General features: G+C 54.0%; 1 protein-coding gene across 3 annotated transcripts in view; it reads right to left on the reverse strand.

Moving 5' to 3' along the window:
• The window catches only part of SH3RF3 (SH3 domain containing ring finger 3), a 257,763-nt gene that overhangs the window by 139,221 nt on the left and 97,146 nt on the right, over positions 1 to 21,396 (reverse strand). For 2 of the 3 annotated variants that reach the window (XM_082357317.1, XM_082357318.1), the window contains exons 2-3: positions 18,386 to 18,640; positions 2,746 to 2,841 (exon numbers count right to left, since the gene is read on the reverse strand). In XM_082357317.1, the coding sequence (XP_082213443.1) occupies positions 2,746 to 2,841; positions 18,386 to 18,640 (351 nt within the window). Of the gene's footprint in view, positions 1 to 2,745; positions 2,842 to 18,385; positions 18,641 to 19,622; positions 19,805 to 20,975; positions 21,368 to 21,396 lie in introns of those variants that run through there. The other variant, XM_082357319.1, reaches the window with a different exon arrangement.

Here is a 21,396-nt window from a genome sequence, read left to right on the forward strand (position 1 = left end):
ACGTGAGGGTGAGCGTCAGTTCAACGCTTCGAAAGAGAGTGGGTATATAAACAGCGAATCAGCCTCGGGAAACACCTGGCCAGGGCCTCCTTCTTCGGTGCTTGCTGAGGTCCTGGGTCTGTGGCTATTGCCAGGGCCCCTAGGGCAATTGTGGGGGGCCGGGCGCTGTGCCTGGGGAGGTGCAGGACTGGAGCGAGGGCCCTGCTCTGCCTCGGCCCCTGGAGGAGAGCCCAGCCCCCGGCTCAGGGCACCTGGGGGGGCAGGAGGCTGTGTTCAGAGCAGAGCGCCTGGGAGGGCGGTGGGCACACAGGAGCCCCTACGCCCTTGCACTGAAGGACCGTCTCCAGGGTCCAGTAGTCGAGCCTCAAGGGCACTGACCCCCAGTTGGCTGAGTGTCTGAGCCACGAGAGCCTCAGGAGGCCCTGCAGACTGGTTTCCAGCCCCGAGCCCACACTCTCGGCCTCTGGGATGAGCCCGAGTCCCTTCCAGAGCAGGGGTGCCAGTGTGCCGGGCTCGGCCTCCCGCAGGGGCACCATTACCTGCCTCAGGTTCCCTACAAAATTTTTTCTTAGCTTCTTAAACTGCATTTTAAAGAGAAGTGCAAAAATGTTAGCTGCACCACTTCACAGCTGCACAACCGCACCAGCACCTCCCAGATCAAGCCTCGAAGCCTCTCCACAGCCCGGGGGCCTCCCTCTCGCTTCTTGCGCTTGGTCTCCCCCAGGGTACCCCCTTCCATCAGCCGGGGGTGAGGGGGGAGTTCTGCTGCTCTTAAACTTCCTAAAAGGGAAAGTCTTCAGTGCACTCTCTTTTCCATCTGGTTTCTTTAAAAAATGTGTCCGTGAGCTGCACCCATGCTTTTAAATGTCCGTCCTTTCACCTTCTCTGCCCCTCATTGGGCAGATGTCCCAGCTCCACAACTCGTCTGAGTTAACTTCATTTTGGGGCGTTGTCACAGGCCCCTGGGATCTTTCTGTGAGTGGCTCCACGAGAGTCTGCCTTGGAAGAGGTTCCACTGGCCAAAGATGTTAGGGGCACAGACTCTCCACGTCTGGACAGCGCTGTGGTGGTTTCATGCGTCGAGTTCTTGGGTCTGAAGCCGCAGATGGAGAAGACCACCTCCCAGAGTTGAAGCAAATGCACAAGTGAGGCCGGAGGTGCTGTGGACTGTGGTCCTCGCCGGGGTGGGAGGGGGCAGAGAGCAGAGTGTGTGTGTGCACGTGTGTGCACATGTGTGCCCCTCGCAAGTGTACCAGAGAGGGGAGTGTGTGTGCGGACTTACTGTTGGGGAGGGTCTGAGAGTCACCCAGGGAGTTGCTTCAGAGTACATGTAAGAACCGCGGGTTCAGGACATGTAGGGGAAGGGGAGGAAAGGGCCGGAGATGTGGCTGGAAAAGCAGAGGCTAATAAGCGCAGAGAGCCTGGGCCACCCACCCCAGCCAGCGGCCTTCATCTGGCAGGTACCGGAATCCACTGGCCCACAGGGCTCAGCAGGGGCGAAGCTGGCCACGTCCCCTGCATCGTGTGTGGCCCGCCCTGGGCTGGGGGAGCACAGGCTCTGAGCGAGGACGCTGGGGGCCGGGAGTGGAGCCCAGTTGAGAGCCGCCGGGCTGCGACCGCACCCGGCTCTGGGCCTCTGCGGAAGGGGGGCGGTCCTGCACACGTGGGGCGCGAGAGGCCGGACAAGGACTCCTCAGGAGGGTCTGGGGCCCACGCCCCGTGAGCACTGGCTGAAACGACTCCCGGGGGTGACGCAGTGCGCACAGGCGCGGCGTGGGGTCAGCCTGGGGACGTGCGCTGGCAAACAGCAAACACACACACAGCCCATGGCGACCAGGGGCTGAAAGGTCAAAGGTTCTGAACGCTCCTCGCTTGGCCACCACCCATAACTTATTCACTGGAAACCCAGAGCATCTCGGTCGCAGAAAAGAGGCAGGAAGCCAACAAGCCTCAAACAAGCCCGAGCACGCTCCACTCCAGGGCTGGAGCTGAGGAGCCGCCCCAAACCCCAAGTCCGGGGAGCCTCAACGTTCCCTTCAGCTGTTGGCCGTGTCCCCGGGGAAGCTGCTTCCTGTGGTGAGCTCTTCTCCCCGGGGTTCTGGGGGCAAGCCCAGCAGAACCTGGAGGGTTTCGGAGAAATGGGGCCGGGCCCAGGTTTCCTGTGAGAAGTAGGGAAGATCCGCACAGGAGCCCTGCCTCATTGCCCACGTGGCAAGATGATGCGCTGGGACGGACCACCCCCAAGAGGCGGAGGCAGTTCTCACAGCCTCAGGGTTGAATAAAACCCACATGTCATCCCCATCTGAACTCAGATTACTGTGGGGTAACCTTTTTCCCCTGAGGAGAGGTCACCTCTGGTCTGGTGAAGCAAACAACAAAGGGCAAGAGAGGGCGTGGGTCTGGGAGCCTGGCCTCACCTCCACGTGCAGGAGGTGTGAGTCTGGGAGCCTGACCTCACCTCCACGTGCAGGAGGTGTGAGTCTGGGAGCCTGGCCTCACCTCCACGTGCAGGAGGGGTGAGTCTGGGAGCCTGGCCTCACCTCCACGTTCAGGAGGGGTGAGCCTGGGAGCCTGGCCTCACCTCCACGTGCAGGAGGGGTGAGCGTGGGAGCCTGGCCTCACCTCCACGTGCAGGAGGGGTGAGTCTGGGAGCCTGGCCTCACCTCCACGTGCAGGAGGGGTGAGTCTGGGAGCCTGGCCTCACCTCCACGTGCAGGAGGGGTGAGCGTGGGAGCGCAGCCTTACCTCCACGTACAGCAGGGGGAAGATCCCGATCTTGTCTCCCAGCATTCCCTCCGCCCAGTTGTCGTCCACTCTTCTGATTACAGTCAGGACTTCATCCTGGAATTGCCCCGTGCAGGCAAGCACAGGGACACGCACAAAAACAGAACCAAGAGATCGGTTAGTGTCATTGAAGCTAAGGAAAGACTCTAAGCGATGACTCATTCTGAGATCGGTCGTGAAAACCGTCCCTCCCCACATCTTCACCCAGGATCTCTCTTCCTCTCCCATATTGATTTTAGCGGCAAAGAGCCTCCAGGGGAAGTGTGTGGCAATTCACAATCTAGTGAGCACTTTAAAATTCACGTTCCTAATATTTGCTTATAAATAAAATGGTTTTCAACAAATATAAATTCAACTAAGTATAAAACTTTGTATGTTCCTGCCTCCACCAAAGCACAAAAGATGACCCAATCCAACTCCATTTATTTAGAGTCGTGGAAGCTCTGAATAACCCTGTTAAATCCGTGTCGTGCCAGGCAAGTAGCAAGGACAGAGGCAGAAGGTGGGCAGACGCAGGAGGAAGGAGGGGCGTGAAGCAGGGACACAGGCGGGCGGTGAGGGAGGACTCGTCTGGTGCCCCCGGAGGTGCCACGAGCCGCGGGGACGGAAGACAAGGGCGGGGGAGAGGACGAGGAGCGCGGGGACGACCGGGCAGCAGCAAGCGTCGGGGGGCCATGCTGGTGCCGCACGGGGCGCAGTGGAACCGTCCTGTCTGCCCAACCGCCCTCCCCATCACAGCTGCCTGCCTTTATCCCCCAGGACCTGCATGGGCCCCAGAGGCCTGCCTGGCGCTGCAGTGCGCTCAGGAGCTGACCGCCAGAGCAGCCTTGTGGGTCCGGCTGGGTCTGAAAGCACGGCCTGCCTTACCAAGGGGCCTTCGACCCCTTCGTGTGAAGCAGTGATGTGGGGTGTGGGCCCCTGGGGTCAGAGGGACGTTCCAGGCCAATGGACTTCCTGACATCACCGGAGAAGCTGCTTCCCCACGAAAGGAGGGGCCGCACAGTTTGGGGAGTTTATCTGGGGCGAGGGGGGACGAGGTGATGGGCGCTGGACGTGCCTCCCAGAGGACATGGGGCGGGAAAGGCAAGGCCGGGAGTCTGTACTGGCAGGTCCCCATGCTCCCTTCCAAACCTCCCCCTCCTAGGGGTTCAGGGGACAGCGCAGGGGCGACCGCACCCCTCCTTCTCCAGGTCCTCACCCCAATTTCCCAGCTTAAACAAGTACCAAATAACAAGGGCTGTGTGACTTCAAAATATTTCTTTTCCCAATTGATACAGTCTAGAAAACGCAACAGACACTGAGGGAATCTAGGCTTTCCCACGTTTCGGGGTGGCTGGTTCTCCACGGCAGGGTGACACCGACAAGGGTTTTCTTGTAGTCAGTGCTCGGCCATTAACGCGGCGGGCTTTCCTGATAAGCATTAGGGCCAAAGTGGCCGACTGGCTTGAGAAGGGATGAGCAGAGAGGGCACCCTGCTTATCTCACATAAAGTTCATGACCAGGAGAGCCCTGTACCCATAATAAACTCCACTCAGACTCAGCCAAAGGGCAGCCCCCAAGACCTCGCCAACGGTGCAAAGGAAAAGGTAACTGAAGGCTTCCTACAAGCCAGAGCTTTTGCAAGAGCAAAATAAAACAAAAAAAGACATTTAATTTTGTAAAATTAAAAATTAAAAAGAAAAAATACCAGATTAATTTTGGTAAAAAATAAAATACCATAATATCTACACGGTTATTTGAGACTGGTCTAAAAATTAGAGCCATAGAAATAAAAGGAAAAAAATAGGAAGTATAAATATTGGGAAGAAAAATCATATGATTTTCTACCTAGAAAAATAGAGCAGTAGTTTAAAATTAAAATAAGTAAGAATTTGAGAAAGGCTGATAATTTTAAAATAAATACATGAAAATCATTGGGTTTCCCATCTACCAGCAATAACCAGTTAGAAATGTGATTAAAATTGGCTAATCATTAAAAAAACAAAGTTAATTCTCTAATTCACTGTATATGCCAAAATTAATTCCCTAAGTATTAAAGATTTAAATGTTAGAAAAAAACCTTGAATAACCAAGAAGAAAATGTGAATAGATGTTTAATCTTGAGGTGGGGAATGGTCTTAAGAAGTAAATAACAGGGGCTTCCCTGGTGGCGCAGTGGTTGAGAATCTGCCTGCCAATGCAGGGGACACGGGTTCGAGCCCTGGTCTGGGAAGATTCCACATGCCACGGAGCAACTAGGTCCGTGAGCCACTACTACTGAGCCTGCGCGTCTGGAGCCTGTGCTCCGCAACAAGAGAGGCCGCGATAGTGAGAGGCCCGCGCACTGCGATGAAGAGTGGCCCCCGCTCGCCGCAGCTAAAGAAAGCCCTTGCACAGAAACGAAAGACCTAACACAGCCAAAAATAAATAAATAAGTAAATAAAAACAAGCTCCTGCTTTAGAAAAAAAAAAAAGAAGTAAATAACAAAGATTTGGTTACAGAAAAATGAAATTCTCTATGCTAAGAACAGCAAGAACAAAACAAAAAGGGAAATACTCTAGAAAAATACTTGCAGGACAAACTGGAGACAAAGACCTAATATCCTTGCTACATAAGGACGTAAGAGACACAGCAGGAAAGAGAGACACATACTTTAAAAGAAAAACAGGCATTTTATGTCCAAATATCAAAAAGGAAAAGAAAAATTACTAGACATCCTAAAAGGCAAAGAACAGTTTGAAGAGACAGAGCAAGCATCAGAACCAGACTCAGATATGGCAGGAATGGTGGAATTATCAAACAGGGAATTTAAAACAACTATGCTAAGGGCTCTAATACATTAAGTAGACAGCATGAAAGAACAGGTAGGCAATGCAAACTGAGAGATGGTAAGTCCAAGAAAGAACCAAAAAGAAATGTTGGAGATCAAAACACTGTAACAGAAATAAAGAATGCCTTTTATAAGCTTATTAGTAGATTTAACAGCTGAAGAAAGAATCTCTGAGTTTAAGGATGTCTCAACAGAAACTTCCAAAGCCGCAAAGCAAAGAGAACAAAGACTGAAAAAGAAAATAAACAAAAACCCAAAACAGAACAGAATATCCCAAAACGGCAGGATAACTACAAGAGGTGTAATATACACGTAACAGGAATATAGGAAGGAGAAGAAAAAAAGGAACAAAAGAAATATTTGACACAATAATGACTGAGAATTCTCTACCCTGAAAAATAACCCTTCAATAGTGAGAAAGAAATAAAGACTTTCTGAGACAAACAAAAATTGAGGGAATTTGTTGCCAGTAGACCTGCCTTGCAAGAAATGTTAAAAGAAGTTCTTTAGAGAGAAGAAAAGGTACATAGGTCAAAACCTTGATTCTACATAAAGAAAGAACATTGGAGAAGGAATAAGTAAAGGAAAAATTAAAAAAAGTTTGTTCAAAATAATAATAGCAACAATGTATCTAATTACATATGCTTATGTACATACCATATATATGTATATCATATATATAGTGTGTGTGTATATATATATATACACTTATGTATGTTTATATATAAGTTAAATGAATAACAGCAATGACAAAAAGGACAGGAGGAAGGAATTAGGGTTATTTTGTGATTATAAGGTACCTGTACTACCTGTGAAACGGTACGGTGTTATCTGAATGTGGACCTGGATTAGTTGTAAATGCATATTGCAATCTCTAGGCCAACCACAAAAAAAGTTTTTTCAAGGTACAACTGATATGCTAAGACAGGAGAGAAAATGAAATCATTTAAATTGCCTAGTTAAAACTGCAAAAGGAAAAAAAAGGATGGAAAACAAAAAAGGAACAAAAGTCAAAGACTACAAATGGGGTAAATATTAATTCAACAATATCAATAATTACTTTGAATAGCAATAGTCTAAATGTACAAATTGAAAGACAGAGATTGTCAGGGTAGATCAAAAAAACAATACCCTACTATATGTTATGTACCAGAAGCCCATTTTAAATATAAAGATATATATAAATTAAAAGTAAAGAGATAAGGAAAGATATACCATGCTAACACTAATCAAAAGAAAGCAGGAGTAGCTATACTAATTTCAGGAAAAGCAAACTTCAAAGCAAGGAAAGTTATCAGGGATAAAAAGGGGCATTACATAATGATAAAGGTGTCAATTCTCCAGGAAGATAACAATCCTTAACATGCATGCACCTAACAACAGAGTGTCAAAACACGTGAAGCAAAAACTGATAGCGCTACAAGGAGAAACAGATGAATCCACTGTTACAGATTGGAGACTTCAATGCCCCACTATCAGAAATGAACAACCCAGCAAGCAGAAAATCAGTAAGGACCAAGCTGAACTCAACACCACCATCAATCAACTGGATATAATTGACATCTATAGACTACTTCATCCAGCAATGGCAAAATACACATTTTCTTTGAGGTCACATGAAACATTCACCAAGATGGATGACATTTTGGGCCATAAAACACACCTTAACAATGCTAAAAGAACAGAAACCATACAATGTCTGCTCTCAGACCACAGTGGAATTAAACTAGAAATCAATATCAGAAAGATAATTGGAAAATTCCAAAATACCTGGAATTAACACAATTCTAATAACATTTGGTTCAAAGAAGAAACATCAAGAGAAATCTTAAAATATTTTAAAACAAATGAAAATAAAAACACAATTCATCAAAATTTATGGGCTGCAGTGAAAGTAGTGTTTAAAGGTAAATTTATAACACTGAATGCATATATCAGGAAAGAAGAAAGATCTAAAATCAATAAACCAAGCTTCCACCATAGGAAACTAAAAGAGAAGAGCAAGTTAAATCCAAAGTAAACGGAAGAAAAGAAGAAATAAAAATTAGAGCAGAAATCAATGAAGTTGAAAACATGAAATCAATAGAAAAAAATCAACAAAGAGCTGCTATTTCAAAAGATCAATAAACTCAATTAGCTTCTAACCAGGATAACCAAGAAAAAAACAGAGGCAAAACAAATTACTAATATTAGTAATGAAAGAGGGGACATTACCACAGATCTCATGGGCATTAAAAGGATAATAAAGAAATATTATGAACAATTCTATACCCACAAATTTAATAAACGAAGTGGACCAATTTCTTTAAAGACGCAATCTGCCAAAACTCACACAAGAAGAAATAGACAATCTGAGTAGGCCTATATCTGTTAAAGAAATTGAATCAATAATTAATAAACTTCCAAAACAGAAAGCACCAGACCCAGATGGGTTCTGAATTCTACCAACATTTAAGGAAGAAATTATGCCAAATTCTCTAACAATTTATTTCAGAAGACAGAAGCAGGAGGGCTACTTTCTATCTCATTCTATGAGGCCAGAATTATACAAACTAGACAAAGACACAGTAGGCAAAGAAAACTAAATGTCTCTCATGAACATAGTTGCAAACATCCTCAATAAAATATTAGCAAGTTGAATGCAACAAAATATAAAAAGAACTATATAGCATGACCAACTAGGATTTATCCCAGATATGCAAGGCTGGTTTAACATTCAAAAATCAATTACTGTAATCCATCACCATCAACAGGCTAAAGAAGAAAAATCACATCCTCACATTAATAGATGCAGAAAAAGCATTTGACAAAATCAAACAATTCATGATTAAAAAAAAAAAAAACCTCTCAGTAAGCTAGAAATAGAGTGAAGCTTCCTCCACTTGAAAAGAACGTTCACAAAACCCTTCAGCTAACATCATACTTAATGGTGAGAAATGTGATGCTTTTCCTAAGATCAGGAACAAGGCAAGGATGTCCCCTCTAACCACAGCCTTTCAATATCATAGTCAAAGTCTTAGCTAATGCAATTAAAACAACAAAGGGAAACAAAAGCTATACAGATTGGGAAGAAAGAAACACAACTGTCTTTGTTTGCAGATTACATGATTGTCTATGTAGAAAATCTGAAAGAATCAACAAAAAACTACAACCAATGAGCAATTATAGCAAGGTTTCAGAATATAAGATTAATATATGAAAGTTAAATATTTTTCTATATACTAGCAATGAACAAGGGGAATTTGACATTAAAAAATGTAATACTGTTTACATTAGCATGTAAAAAAATGAAACACTTAGGTATACATCTAACAAAATAAGTACAAGAGCTACATGAGGAATATTACAAAACTCTGGTGAAGAAAATCAAAGACGAACCAAGTAGAGAGATGTCTCACGTACATGGGTAGAAAGACCCGGTACTGTCACGATGTTCTTCTCAACTTCTAGATTCAATGCAATCCTGATAAAAATCTCAGCAAGCTTTTCTGTGGATGTTGACAAACTGATTCTAAACTTTATATGGAGACGCAAAAGACCCAGAGTAGCCAACTCAACACTGACAGAAAAGAACAAAGACTGACACTATCCGACTTCAAGACTTACTATAAAGCTACAGTACTGAAGACAGTGTGGGATTGGCGATAGGATATAAAAACAGATCAATGGAACATAATAGAGAGCCCAGAAATAGACCCACAGAAATGTAGTCAACTGATCTTTGATGAAGGAGCAAAGGCACTACAATGGAGCAAAGACAGTCTCTTCAACAAATGGTGCCAGAACAACTGGACATCCACATGTAAAAAAAAAATGAATCTAGACACACACCTAACACCCTTCACAAAAATTAAGTCAACATGAATCATAGATCTAAATGTAAAATGCAAAACTATACAACTCTTAGAAGACAGCACAGGAGAAAATCTAGATGACCTTGGGTTTGGTGATGACTTTTGGATACAGCATCAAAGACTGGTCCATGAAAGAAAGAACTGATAAGCTGGACTTCATTAAAATTAAAAATTTCTGCTCTGTGAAAGACGCTGTCAAGAGAATAAAAGGACAAGCCACAGACTCGTGAAAATATTTGCAAAAGACATATCTGATAAAGGACTATTATTCAAAATATACAAAGAACTCATAAAACTCAACAATAAGAAAACAAACAATTCGATTTAAAAATGGGCCAAATACCTTAACATACACCTCACTAAAGAAGACACACATATGGCAAATAAGCACATGAAAAGATGCTCCACATGGTATGTCATCAGGGAGATGCAAATTAACACAACAATGAGGTAACACTACATTCTATTAGAACGGTCAAAATCCAGAACAATGACAGCACCAAATGCTGGTGAGGGTGTGAAGCAACAGGAACCCTCGTCACTGCTGGTGGGGATGCAGAATAGCGCAGCCACTTTGGAAGACAGTCGGTGGTTTCTTACAAACCTAAACATACTCTTACCATACAATCCAGCAATCACACTCCTTGGCATTTACCCGATGGAGTTAAAAACTTACATCCACACAAAAAACCTGCACATGGATGTTCATAGCAACTAAACTTGGAAGCAACAAGATGTCCTTTAGTAGGTTAACGGATAGATAAACCGTGGTCTATCCAGACAATGGAATATTATTCGGTGCTAAAAAGAAATGAGCTATCAAGCCATGAAAAGCCAGGGAGGAACCTTAAATGCATATGATTAAGTGAAAGAAGCCAGTCTGAAAAGGCTATATAGATTGTGCAATTCCAACTATATGACATTCTGGAAAAGGCAAAACTATGGAGACAGTAAAAGGAACAGTGGTTGCCAGGAGTTGGGGGGAGGGAGGGCGGAACAGGTAGAGCACAAAGGTTTTTAGGGCGGTGAAACTGCTCTGTATACTACACACATGCATACGTATCATTACACATTTGCCCAAACCCACAGGATATGTAACCCCAAGGGTGAACAGTAATGTAAACTATGTGCTTTGGGGAATGCCAAGTGTCAGTGTGGGTTCAGCAGTTGTAACAATGTCCCACCTGGGGGGGTGTGGATAACAGGGCGGCTGCGCCTGCACGGGGGCGCGGGCATCGGGAAATCTTGTACCTTCTGCATGAACACAACACTGCTCTACAAACGGAGTCTATTTAAAAAAAATAGCTAAAAGTACCCCAGACTGATGAACGTGAACAGACTATAGCACTCACAAAATATAGGTGCAGTTCACACACGCACCGTCGAGAGGGAACAAAGTTGGACACGTGAGAAGGTTCTGCACGATCCGTTTATTGGAAGTTCAAGAACAGACATGCTCATCTAGAAGACACGGAGGGAAGCTGGGTGCCGGGGTGCTGGCACCCCACCATTTCCCCACTGGGTAGTGATTATAGGACATATTCTTTCCGACCACCAAGCTGCATAATTTTGATTAATACACTTGTCGGTACATTACACTATACTTAGATAAAAAGCTTGTTTTAAGGTCATAGTCTTTCCGGTGTGGACAAGCCACGGCACGTCCTGAATCCTGCCTGTGGCCCTGATGCACCTCTAAAGGGACGTCACATCCTGAGGAAGCCAATGCGAGGTGAAGAGTGTGAAGCACAGAAAACCAGAGAAGTGGGCACCAAGCCTGCGGGTGAGGAGGCCAGGAGGGGCCGCGCCTTCATCTCTGCACTGAGGATCCAGGCTCACTGCGGGCCACCCAGGAGGCTCCGGTGACTGAGAAGCAGACACAGCTCCAAGTAAGGGACAGCTGCCCCCAAAGGAGCCCCGCCTCTTAGGCCGGGGAGCTTGCCGTCACCCGAGGGCCACGAGGGGCCAAGCTACGCCTCCCCCAGCTCAGCAGCATCCCCCGGGCATCCCCTAGGTGCCCGGCACCAGGAGGAAAGCATCCCTCACCACGGAAAGCTCAGCACCCACTCGCAGGGCAAGCGCAGCAAAATCCCAGCGCAGTGCAGCACGTGGGTCCCGAATCCAGTCACATCAAACTGCTCCGGCGAGGCCGGGACATGAGCAGACGCAAATCTGGGCCGTGACCCGAGGACGTGGCAGGACCAGATGCTCCTCTTCAGCTCACGCAGTTTCGGGGGGGAGGCCGGGCTCTGCAGGGGGCAGCCACACCCAGAACACCAGCAAGTGACTAACTTCCCGAGGTCGCGGAGGACGGGTTCCCGCCGCTCTGCTCTGCCTCTAACCCAGCTCTCGCCAGGGACACAACCTCGGTGAGGAGTGCTGAGCACCGGGCAGCACCGCAGAGCCGCCAGCACCAAATGCCGTGGTCCTGCAGCCAACACCTTCTCCTGCCATCCACGCATGACCGGGAGAGCGATGCCTGGATCCCCGTCAGGCCTCGGATCTGCGGTCGTATTTCACAACCCCGGGGCCGGTGCTTTCACAAGGACAAGGACAGGGGAGGCACCTGCTCTGCGGCCTCTTGGGAACGCAGAGAACCCCCCCCCCCAAACCCTAACTGCGTGAGACAGGGTGGGCCCGAGCCGCATGGCGCCCGCGTGCCATGGTCACGAGGGGCGGCCTGGCACGACGCCAGCTGAGCAGACGGACGAGCGGGGAGCTCTGCGCTGGGCCGTCGCCGTCCAGGCCCCCACACCCTTCCAGGCCGGGCCGCGGAGTTGGCGTTGCAGGATCTGCCGGCCGTACCGTGCCGTCTCTGCCTCGTGCTCAACTCTCCTGTTTCAGGAGGGAAGCAGCCAGAGACGTGGAGCGTGACGAGGCCTGGCTGAGGGCCAGTGAGACTGTGGACGGACAGTAGGCAGGCTGGCCTGCACCCCGGGTCCCCAGCGCTGCCCGGTGCGGAGGAGCAAAGTGCCTCTTCCGGACACCACAACACCCTGAGGGATGGCGGCGGGGCAGACAAGGTCTGGGCCAGTCTGGCAGCATCGAGGATTTTCTGGACAAAAGCTGCTTCCACGACATCATTTCACTTTCAGACGCACGACAACTTCACCTATAGGCTCCTCCGCAAGCGCTCCTCTCGCGGGTCAGGGGCCTTCCCTGTGCTGCCTCCCCGTCCCCCCGTTTCCAAGCTCTGAGGGACACCGAAGGCCAGGGCCCAGCGGCAGAGCTCCCTTGGAAGTGGGTGGCCTTGGGGTGGTCCCGCGCGACCCTGAACACAGAGTGGTCATGGGAGGAGTGGACCGCCTTCCCGCCCAGGCTCAGTGGGCAACGTACTTGCAAAGGAGTCGGGCACCACCTAAAGGGGCCTTAACTGCATTTCTGATTAACTCACCGAACTCCCCAGTGTTGGTACGTGATTCCTACAGGGGGGAAAGCCGAGCTGCAAACAGATGGGGCTGTTAGGAAGCCCAGGCCTGAGGCTTTCCCTCCCTGACCTGCCAGGAGGCTGGAGTCTCTGTCCCCCCTGAAGTCCCCAGACACCAAAGCGTGGCTGGCGGAGTGCACTGTCCTCAACACCAGGTCAAAGTTACGTCTCACACTCCGAAGGCCCGGCCCGAAATACCCGGAGAGTTCCCACAGCGGCTCCTCTGGGGCCTGACAGCTTCCTAAACGCGCTGTGAGGCAGACCACACGCACAGAACCTGGACACGGGCCGGCTGCCCGCCCTCCCGGGGGCCTCCCTGCTCCTCCGCTCCTCTTACTTGCAAGTGGCTTCCAAGAGACACGGAGGGGCAGACACCAGGATGGCCCTTCAGAAACGTGGCCACGCGGCCTGTCCGCTCAGCGCTGACGCCCACTCAGCCGGGCCACGGCCGCGGCCACCTCGCGCTGCCCCATCCCTGACAGTCCCTCACTGCCAGCCGCAGACTGAGCGCCGGTCACTCCGGTCCCAGAGAAAGGGGAAAATCCCAAAGGAAAGAGCTCACAAACCCCCTGCGCCTTCTGCCACAGACGCAGCACAAGACTCCCCCCAATGGCTCCGGGGTCCCAGGGGAGGCTCTGAAGGGACCGGCTGCTGGGCTGTCCCCTCCTTCCTGGCGTGCACCGCAGCTTAGCTCCAGACGCTGCTGGGGGCTGGGAGGGCTCCTCCAACCCCGCCTGACGCTGAGAGAAGGGGCTGGGTGGGGACAGTCTTCAGAGCCCAACCTGCTCCGAGCCTCTGGGGGGGTCGGTCCCCTTAGGAAAGCCGCCTCCTTGGAGGAGCCCGCAGGCTGCTGCCCAGCTGGAGGGCGGGTCCGGGAGCCGCCCAGCCAGAGCAGAATGCAGCACTGCCTGCTCCCTCAGGCTCACTTGCTTTGGTCACTAGGTCCCCGAGACTTCCAGCCCGGGAAGCATCCCAACTGCCCCTCAGGGCAGAGGACATGCAGTGGGTCTGGGCTGCCCACGACGGGCACGGCGGCCTTGACAGGAGGGCTGAGGGGTTCCACACCCCCGGGCAACCCTCTCCAAGACGCAGCCACCGGGACAATACAGGTACAGGCGACCCGTCCGCAGAGTCTCAGCTCCAGGCGGCGGGGTTTGTGGAGGAGTCCCATCTCCCCCACCACGAGCATCCTGGGCCAACACAAAAAGTGATGCGCATCTGACAGAAGCAGGAAGCCAGCGAGGGTGGAAACCAGAACTGGTTGAGTGCCTATTTTGAGGTTGGTTCCCTAAATGCCTTTGTTCACTGAATCCTATCAACTCCATTTTATCATCAAAAAAGAGACTCAGAGGTGAAGTAAATGTCCCCAAATCACCATATAAAAGTAGAAGTGTCACAATTCAATCCCTGTCTCACTCTAGAGTCCAAACCTCAAATACATTTGATTTCTATCCACCTACGTCTGTCTCCCAATCAGAAGAACATAGTTTGGGATTAATGTTAGGTTCATTCACAAAGGAGAGAATCCCCACATCGGGGACGGACGATTAAACACTCAGCAGTGTAAGAGGATCATGTGGAAGGATATTGTGGTGACACCAGCAGGAGGGAAGTCTGCCCAAGTCAGGACAGCCGGTGGTGTTTTAAAAGGGCTTTGCTGGGCTTCCCTGGTGGCGCAGTGGTTGAGAATCTGCCTGCCAGTGCAGGGGACGCGGGTTCGAGCACTGGTCTGGGAAGATCCCACATGCCGCCGAGCAACTGGGCCCACGAGCCACAATTACTGAGCCTGCGCGTCTGGAGCCTGTGCTCCGCAACAAGAGAGGCCGCGACAGTGAGTGGCCCCCGCTTGCCACAACTAGAGAAAGCCCTCATACAGAAACGAACACCCAACACAGCCATAAATTTAAAAAAATAAATAAATAAAAAACAACTGTAAAAGGGCTTTGCCAACTGAAAGCATCCCTCCGGCCGTGCAGGGTTGGGCAGGTGGGAGGGTGTGAGATGGGGACCAGCAGAGAGCTGTCGCCGTGTCCACGGGTGCTGTGGTCTCTCCGAGGGGCCGGCGTAGTGATGGCGGGTCTCCAGTCTCCGCTGCAGGGCAGGTGCAGATGGCTCTGAGATGAGACACACGTGGGCTCCTAAGGCCACAGGGCTGAGGCCACACAGGTGATCCCAAGTGCAAGGTCCCTGCACCCAGCAGCCCCTGACCCCAGCCCCTCCCCGTCACGTGGAAGGCACTGCACACGCAGGCCTCCGGGGACAGCTGGGAGCCACCGGCTGACAGAGCAGGGACGCTGCACTGGCTCCTTTTGTCTTTTTACCCGCACATGCCCAGCTTTTTGGAGTGGGACTGCTAAGAAGTTATAAATTGTGCTTTTCATAGCTGCTTTACAAGAAATAATTATCCATTCTCTTCTTCAATGAAACAAAGGCTTTGGTTTTAGAATGACTTTAATTAATGCAATTTTAACAGGACTGTTCAGAAGCTGACACCAAGGTAAAAACCTTGCTTTGATGCACACGCTTCAAGCCTTTTTAAACCTCATCGATCCCATCACAGTGAAGGTTTTTAAAGGTAAGTTAGCACCCTCCATGGGCTTTAGACACCCCTGCTTTCCTTGCTGAGTCCAGAAGGGAACATATCCAAACAACAAAACATTCCCTGGAGGCAAAACCAAGCTGGCCCGGACCATGTGGTCACTTCAGGTGACGAAACGGAGGCTGTTAGAACCAGCATTCCAGGCAGGTGGAGGGAATCCCTCAGGCTGCCATGTGGGGCGGCGGGGATGCGGAGGCGGGAGGCGTCTGGAGAGGAGAGATGAGAAAGAACAGGTGCTTGGGCGAGGGGGCTGCGCCCTAACCTAAGGCGGGGGGTGGAGTGGGCGCTGGTGAAACGCTTGTGTGAACACAGTGGGGAACACACGGGGGAGTCAAAGGACGGTCTTCACCGGGAATCACACCCAGGGGCCTCCAGCCCTCCAGGTTAATCCACAGACTGAGAGAAAGCAAGCCCTGGAAGAGCAGCCTGAGGGATGCGTGGCCCAGCAGCTCCCACACCTCCGCTCCCCAAAACGGGCTCAAAGGTCAGGTCCCGGGGAGCCCTGAGGACCGCCCCCCTCGACAGCGCTGCCCGCACAGCTCAGGGCGCCGGGACCGCACCCCCACCAGGACGCAAGGTGGCAGCAGCGCCCACCACAGGACGAGTCTCAGAGAGCCATCCCGAGTTCTCACTGTTCCCACGAGGGCGGCTTTCATGTTTCTTTTGAAATACCGAACACTGACCGCCTCCTGATCGACACCCCGCACACCGCCTGGGTGACTCGCACAGCCCGTCACTCTCAGAAGCTGTCCCTGCCATTCCTGCCTCTCCCACCCGAAGTCAGGCTCCCCGGATACAGCACAGCTCCCGGTGGGATAAGCAGGCAGGTGCCCCTCTGCCCCCTGTCCAGTGGGCTCTGGTCTTCGCCCTGGAGTCGAGAGTCCCAGCCGAGGCCCGCACGCGGAGCCGGAGGCCTTCACCAGAGACGCTGGCTGCTCCGGCTCTGCATGTGTCCGCTGGGTGAGCCTCCCGCCACCAAGGCTGTGGGCGGGGCCCTGTGTCTGTCCCTGTCCCTGTCAGCCCCTAACGGGTCTGTCTCCTTCAAGGCCTCGATCGACCCTGGGGGTGGCTGGGTCCCTGCTCTTGATCTTGAGTGAGAGCACAGAGCACCAGGGCCCAGGGTCTCTCTGAGGGTGGGCTGGGCAGAGGGGCGAGCGCGAGGGGCTCTGTCCGCCTGGCCCCACACTCTGCAGCCTGCGTTCCAGCCTCAGGAGGAGAGGGAGCGAGGGAGGGGGAGGCCTGACCCTGCGTCCAGGGAACCTGCAGGGCCAGATGACAGCTGGAATTAGCATCAGAACACCTTGATTGAAGGAAGACGGGAAGAGTGGAATCCCTGAATGAAAACAGATCATTCGTCGTCAGGCTGAACAATGGAACAAGACATAAATAGCAGCTGCAACAGCCTGCACAGAACAGGCCAATTGTGCTCAAAATGGAGCGCAGGTACTCACAGCCCTGCGGACAGCTTGGCACCACAGCCAAGCTCTGCTCTGAGCAGAGGAGAGAATCACAGTGAGCTGGACGTGCACTCCAAGGTCAAGATCTGAGCTGGAACCCAGTTCTGTGCTGACAACCGCGTGTGCAGAGAGACTGACAGAGACACAGGACACGAGGACGGAGGAGGGCCAGGCCCGTGCCAGCCTCGGGCAAGCGACGCAGCCTCTCAGCGCTGTGCTCCGACCAAAGCCACCGCGCCGGCCAGGCACGGTAATAACCACTTGCATGAGTTCTCTCACAACAGGAGATCCTGAGGGGAACTCGGAACTAACAAGCTAACGCCGCCGGAAGGATTTGGGAGGGGTCGAAGGAGGGAGGGGACGCCAGCCCAGAATAAGCTCTGCCAACCTCCCAGAAACCCTCACGCTGGAATCCATCTTGGATGAGAGATGTGTGTGCCACCAGGAAGGGCCCTGAGTCAGACCAGATACAGGCTGAGAAAGATGACCAGCCAAAGACAGCCCGGGAACAAACCCGATCACCGTGGAGCCCGAGACTGCGAGCCGCGTGGCTGAGCAGTCCTCCTGGGTTCCCTGACCTGCTGCTCTCCTCCAGGGCGCCCCTTCCCCATGAAGTCTCCTGCTTCGTCAGCATGTGTGTCTCCTCGGACAGTTCATTTCCGAGTGTTACACAGGAGCCCACTCTCGGGCCCTGGAAGGGGTCCCCCTTCCTACAACAGCTTCAACATCGGGAAGACAGGCTCCCACGTCTCCCCGGGGACCCTGGCGGGCAGTCATGAAGGTAATTAATCAATCGATGACGTAACTCGTTACTGCCATCGGGGAGAAGCAGGTGCTCCAGAGTTCCAGGCGCCCCTGCCCTCCCAGCCCTGGAGTGGGAGGAGGTGAGGAAGCCAGGAAGGAGGCACGTTCACGAGGCCTGAGGCTGCCACCTCTGTCCTCCACACTGCAACCCCGAGGCCGGCAGGCCAGAAACCAGGCCCCTCCACATCTCACCCGCACCCCAGGACGAGCGCACGGGAAATACTACTGGTTTGTCTAAGCGGGTCCCGTGGCCTCACTGGCCACCTCAAGTGGCCCAAGCACACGCATCCACCTCCTGTGGACCTCCTGTGCTCTCCAAGAGGGCGTGACGGGCTGGCCTCTGGGCCCAGCTCCCACTCCCAGGACCCGACAGGGGGTCTCTGCCACAGTCTCCCCAGCAAGCCCCTTCCCAGGGCCTGTGAGCCCTGGGCACACAGTGACTCCGGCAACGAGGGTCCTGCTCCCGTAACCTGCAGGCGCCTGTCGGGCTGGGTGCCTGCTCCTTCCACCCGGCAGACCCTCAGCAAGGAGAAACCACTGCTCTCCCCACGGGGAGGCACAGGAGGGCCGGGATTCCTGCTGGCCAAGTGCCATGCCCAGGTTCCCTGTGGGGGCTGCGGTGGGAGGCCGGCGCGCTGGAACCCACTTACCTTGCTGAAGGTCAGGCAGTCCTTGTCCTGGTCTCTGTCCTTCATCTCGAAATCATAGAGTGCTTTGCCCTGGGGCGGGGCCTGGGGCAGGGGTCGCACGCCCTGGACGTAGCTGGCGGGCAGGAGGCCGTGGTACCAGCGCTCGTCCACCCGGTGCCGCAAGACCATGACGTCCCCCTCGCTGAACCTGAGGTCCCCGGGCTCCTTCCCCTCGCAGCTGTGCAGGGCTTTGCTGGGGGACGGCTGGGGAAGGCTCTGGAAGCAGAACACAGCGGTTACTCAGCAGCTGCCCACCCGGCCCGCCTGGCACCTGGCCTGAGGGGCCCCCAAGTCTGAAAGCCCAGGTTGGGGAGATACCTCAAAGGAGCAGCCCCCCATTCCAGGAACACGGGGCCAGGCCCTGCGGGACAGGGGGTCTGCAGAGGGTCCCGCGACAGGCCCCAGACCTCCACGCGGGCTGCCACACTCCGCAATGGAAGGACGCCGAGGAGGGCGCTGGGAGACCTTCATCCGAGGCGCAGAGAGAGATGGGACCCCTCGCCGGAAGGAAACGCAATCCCCCCGACCGGGCTCTGGCTCCAGATACCCTGGGTGCTATTTCTATCCGCCAGATTTCCAACAACTACCATCCCACAGCGTCCCTTCCCTGAACCTCCACGGCAACTCAGAACGTGCGTCCAGGGGCTTTTCGAGCGGAGGAGACAGACTTGCAGGACCGTGCTGCACCCTCCCATGTCACTGCCTCACAGCCAGGGGCAGGGGCTCGAGGTCCACAAGGGACCCCCAGGGCTGGGAGCTGTAACGAGGGGTTCCGGCCGTCACGGACCCCTGCCCCCCGCCCGCCATGGCTCCCAGCTTCCTGAGGCCACGGCAGCCTCGTCCACAAGTACAATTTCAAGAGCCTGAGACAGGATCCTCTTCAGGTCATGGGATGCTCCCACCCTCCTGTCAAAGGTCAGCCAACCCACCCACCTGTCTGACCTGCCATCTGGCCACAAGCAGAGCCCTGGGCTCCCTGCTCTTCAGCAACGGGGGGTCCGGGTTGCTCTCCCCCTTCTCTGCAGCAGCCAAGTTCCGCTCAGCTGAGCAGCCTCGCCAAAGGTAAGCTGCCCGCCAGGAAAAGCACACGGAGCCTCACCTCGTCCCTGTGTCCACACCCAACAGCTCCCCAGCAGAGGCCGTGTTTCCTCCCCAGGGCTGCCCGGCCAGGATCCCTTTGCTGCTTGAATCCACCTACACCGAGGCACGAAGCCCGAAGCCGCTGCATACAAGAGGCTCTCCGAGGAGACGCGACAGCGCGCAGGCCAGTCTCCGCGCTGACGCCTCCGCAACACCCGGGACGGCAGTGGAGAGAGGACCTGCGGCAGAGGGACGCTCGGCCACCACCAGCCAGGGCCACAGCAGCACCACAGGGCTTTCCTGGAAGAACCCAAGGGGGAAAAGCCACAGCCAGCTCTGTGCTGGGGCACGACGGGCGAGCTCAGGGAGAGCCATGGCCGGGAGAGAAAGGCAGCCACGCGACTCCACGGCCAGGGGGCAGCGAGCCCTGCCGTTGGCGCTCCATCAGGACACTCGGTCCCCCCCACCGCCCCCCATCTGGCAACACCTGGAGACATTTCTGGTTGTCATACTGGGAGGTAGGTGCTCAGGATGGGCCCACCCGGAGCTCCTGGCTGAGTGTCCGTCCGAACCCCGCCCCGCCCCTGAGGTTAAATTTCCCAAAAGAAAGGCGCTTCCTCGTCCTACGTGAACTTTCAGTCCTTCACAACTAGAAGCCTTTGTTTTCGCAGTGGGCGTGTTTCACCGGTGACCCTGGAGAAGCTGGGACACCCATCAAGGTGAGAGGTGTCGGGGGACCTCCTGCCGCCCTGGAGCGTGGGCTCGGCGAGCGCACACCCCCCATCCTTTCACATCCCCCCCCACAAGGGCCACGCTCGAGAGCTGCTCTCTCACAGCCACAGATGGAGGCCAGCTGGGAATCCTCCCCACCGGGGAATAAATGAGAGCAGAAGGGCCGGACCCACCCTCCCCGCCTGCGGGCCCTGCGCCCGCCACGCCCTCCCACGCCCCCCCACGCCGTCCCGTGCAGGGGACGCTGAACTTCCCCTCGGGCCTGCGCACCACCCCACCAGCCCCGATACAGAGGCCGCGGGCATGCACGGAGGGTCAGCGGAGGGGCACCGAGGTGCCGCCCCGGCTCCGGCCTGTGTGGCCCGCACTCCGGACGTTCAGGGGGGGCTTTGTCCTCCGCCGATTCTGCAGAGCGGGCACGGCCCCCCGAGCCGGTCTGCGTGCGGGCCCCGGCCTCCCGGGCCGGCCTCTACCAGCCTCTAGGCTGGCTGTGACCTCAAAGATCTGCGCTTCCAACTTCCCTCCCACGAGGTGACTCGGGTCAACCCAACTGCAGGCTCCACACCCCTGCCTGGCCCTGCGCGCCTCACCCCCGCCGCTGAGGGCGCGCTTCTGCTGCCCCCGCGCCCGCCTTTCCCTCAGCCGCAAGCGCGGCTGCCCCCGCCGCCGAGGGCCCTCCGGGGACCCGCGCGCCCCGCTTCCACCCCACCGCCCGGCCCTCCCCTCTCCTGCCTCGTACCTGGGCCCCGCGCTCTCCCCCTCCTGGGGTCCGCAGGGCGCCCTCCGCCCACCGTGGTGCCCCCGCTAAACCAGGGGCTCCGGAACAGGCCGCAGCGCTTGCCCGGCCGCCCCGGGCGCTCCTGAGACACGCTGAGGAGAGGCGGGTGAGAGAGCGGCCAACGACAGATGTGTCCTGGCAACCGCTGGGAGCCGCGCGCCTTTGGATCTGGGAAACGCCGGGCCGAGCCTGGGGTGAGCGGAGGAGAGGCGCCAGTCCCCTCCCGGGCAGGGGCAGGAGCGGGCCTCTGCCTCAGCCTCAGGCAGCCGCCCTGACCCCGAGGTCAGAGCGCGGGCCCGGGAGCCAGCAGGCAACCTCACCGGCTCCGGCCGGCCTGCTGAGGCAACCACGCCCCGCCTGCTCCCGCCGGCCAACCAGGAGG

The sequence above is a fragment of the Balaenoptera borealis genome (assembly GCF_965194805.1).
Source record: "Balaenoptera borealis genome assembly, chromosome: 15".
NCBI lineage: Eukaryota > Metazoa > Chordata > Mammalia > Artiodactyla > Balaenopteridae > Balaenoptera > Balaenoptera borealis.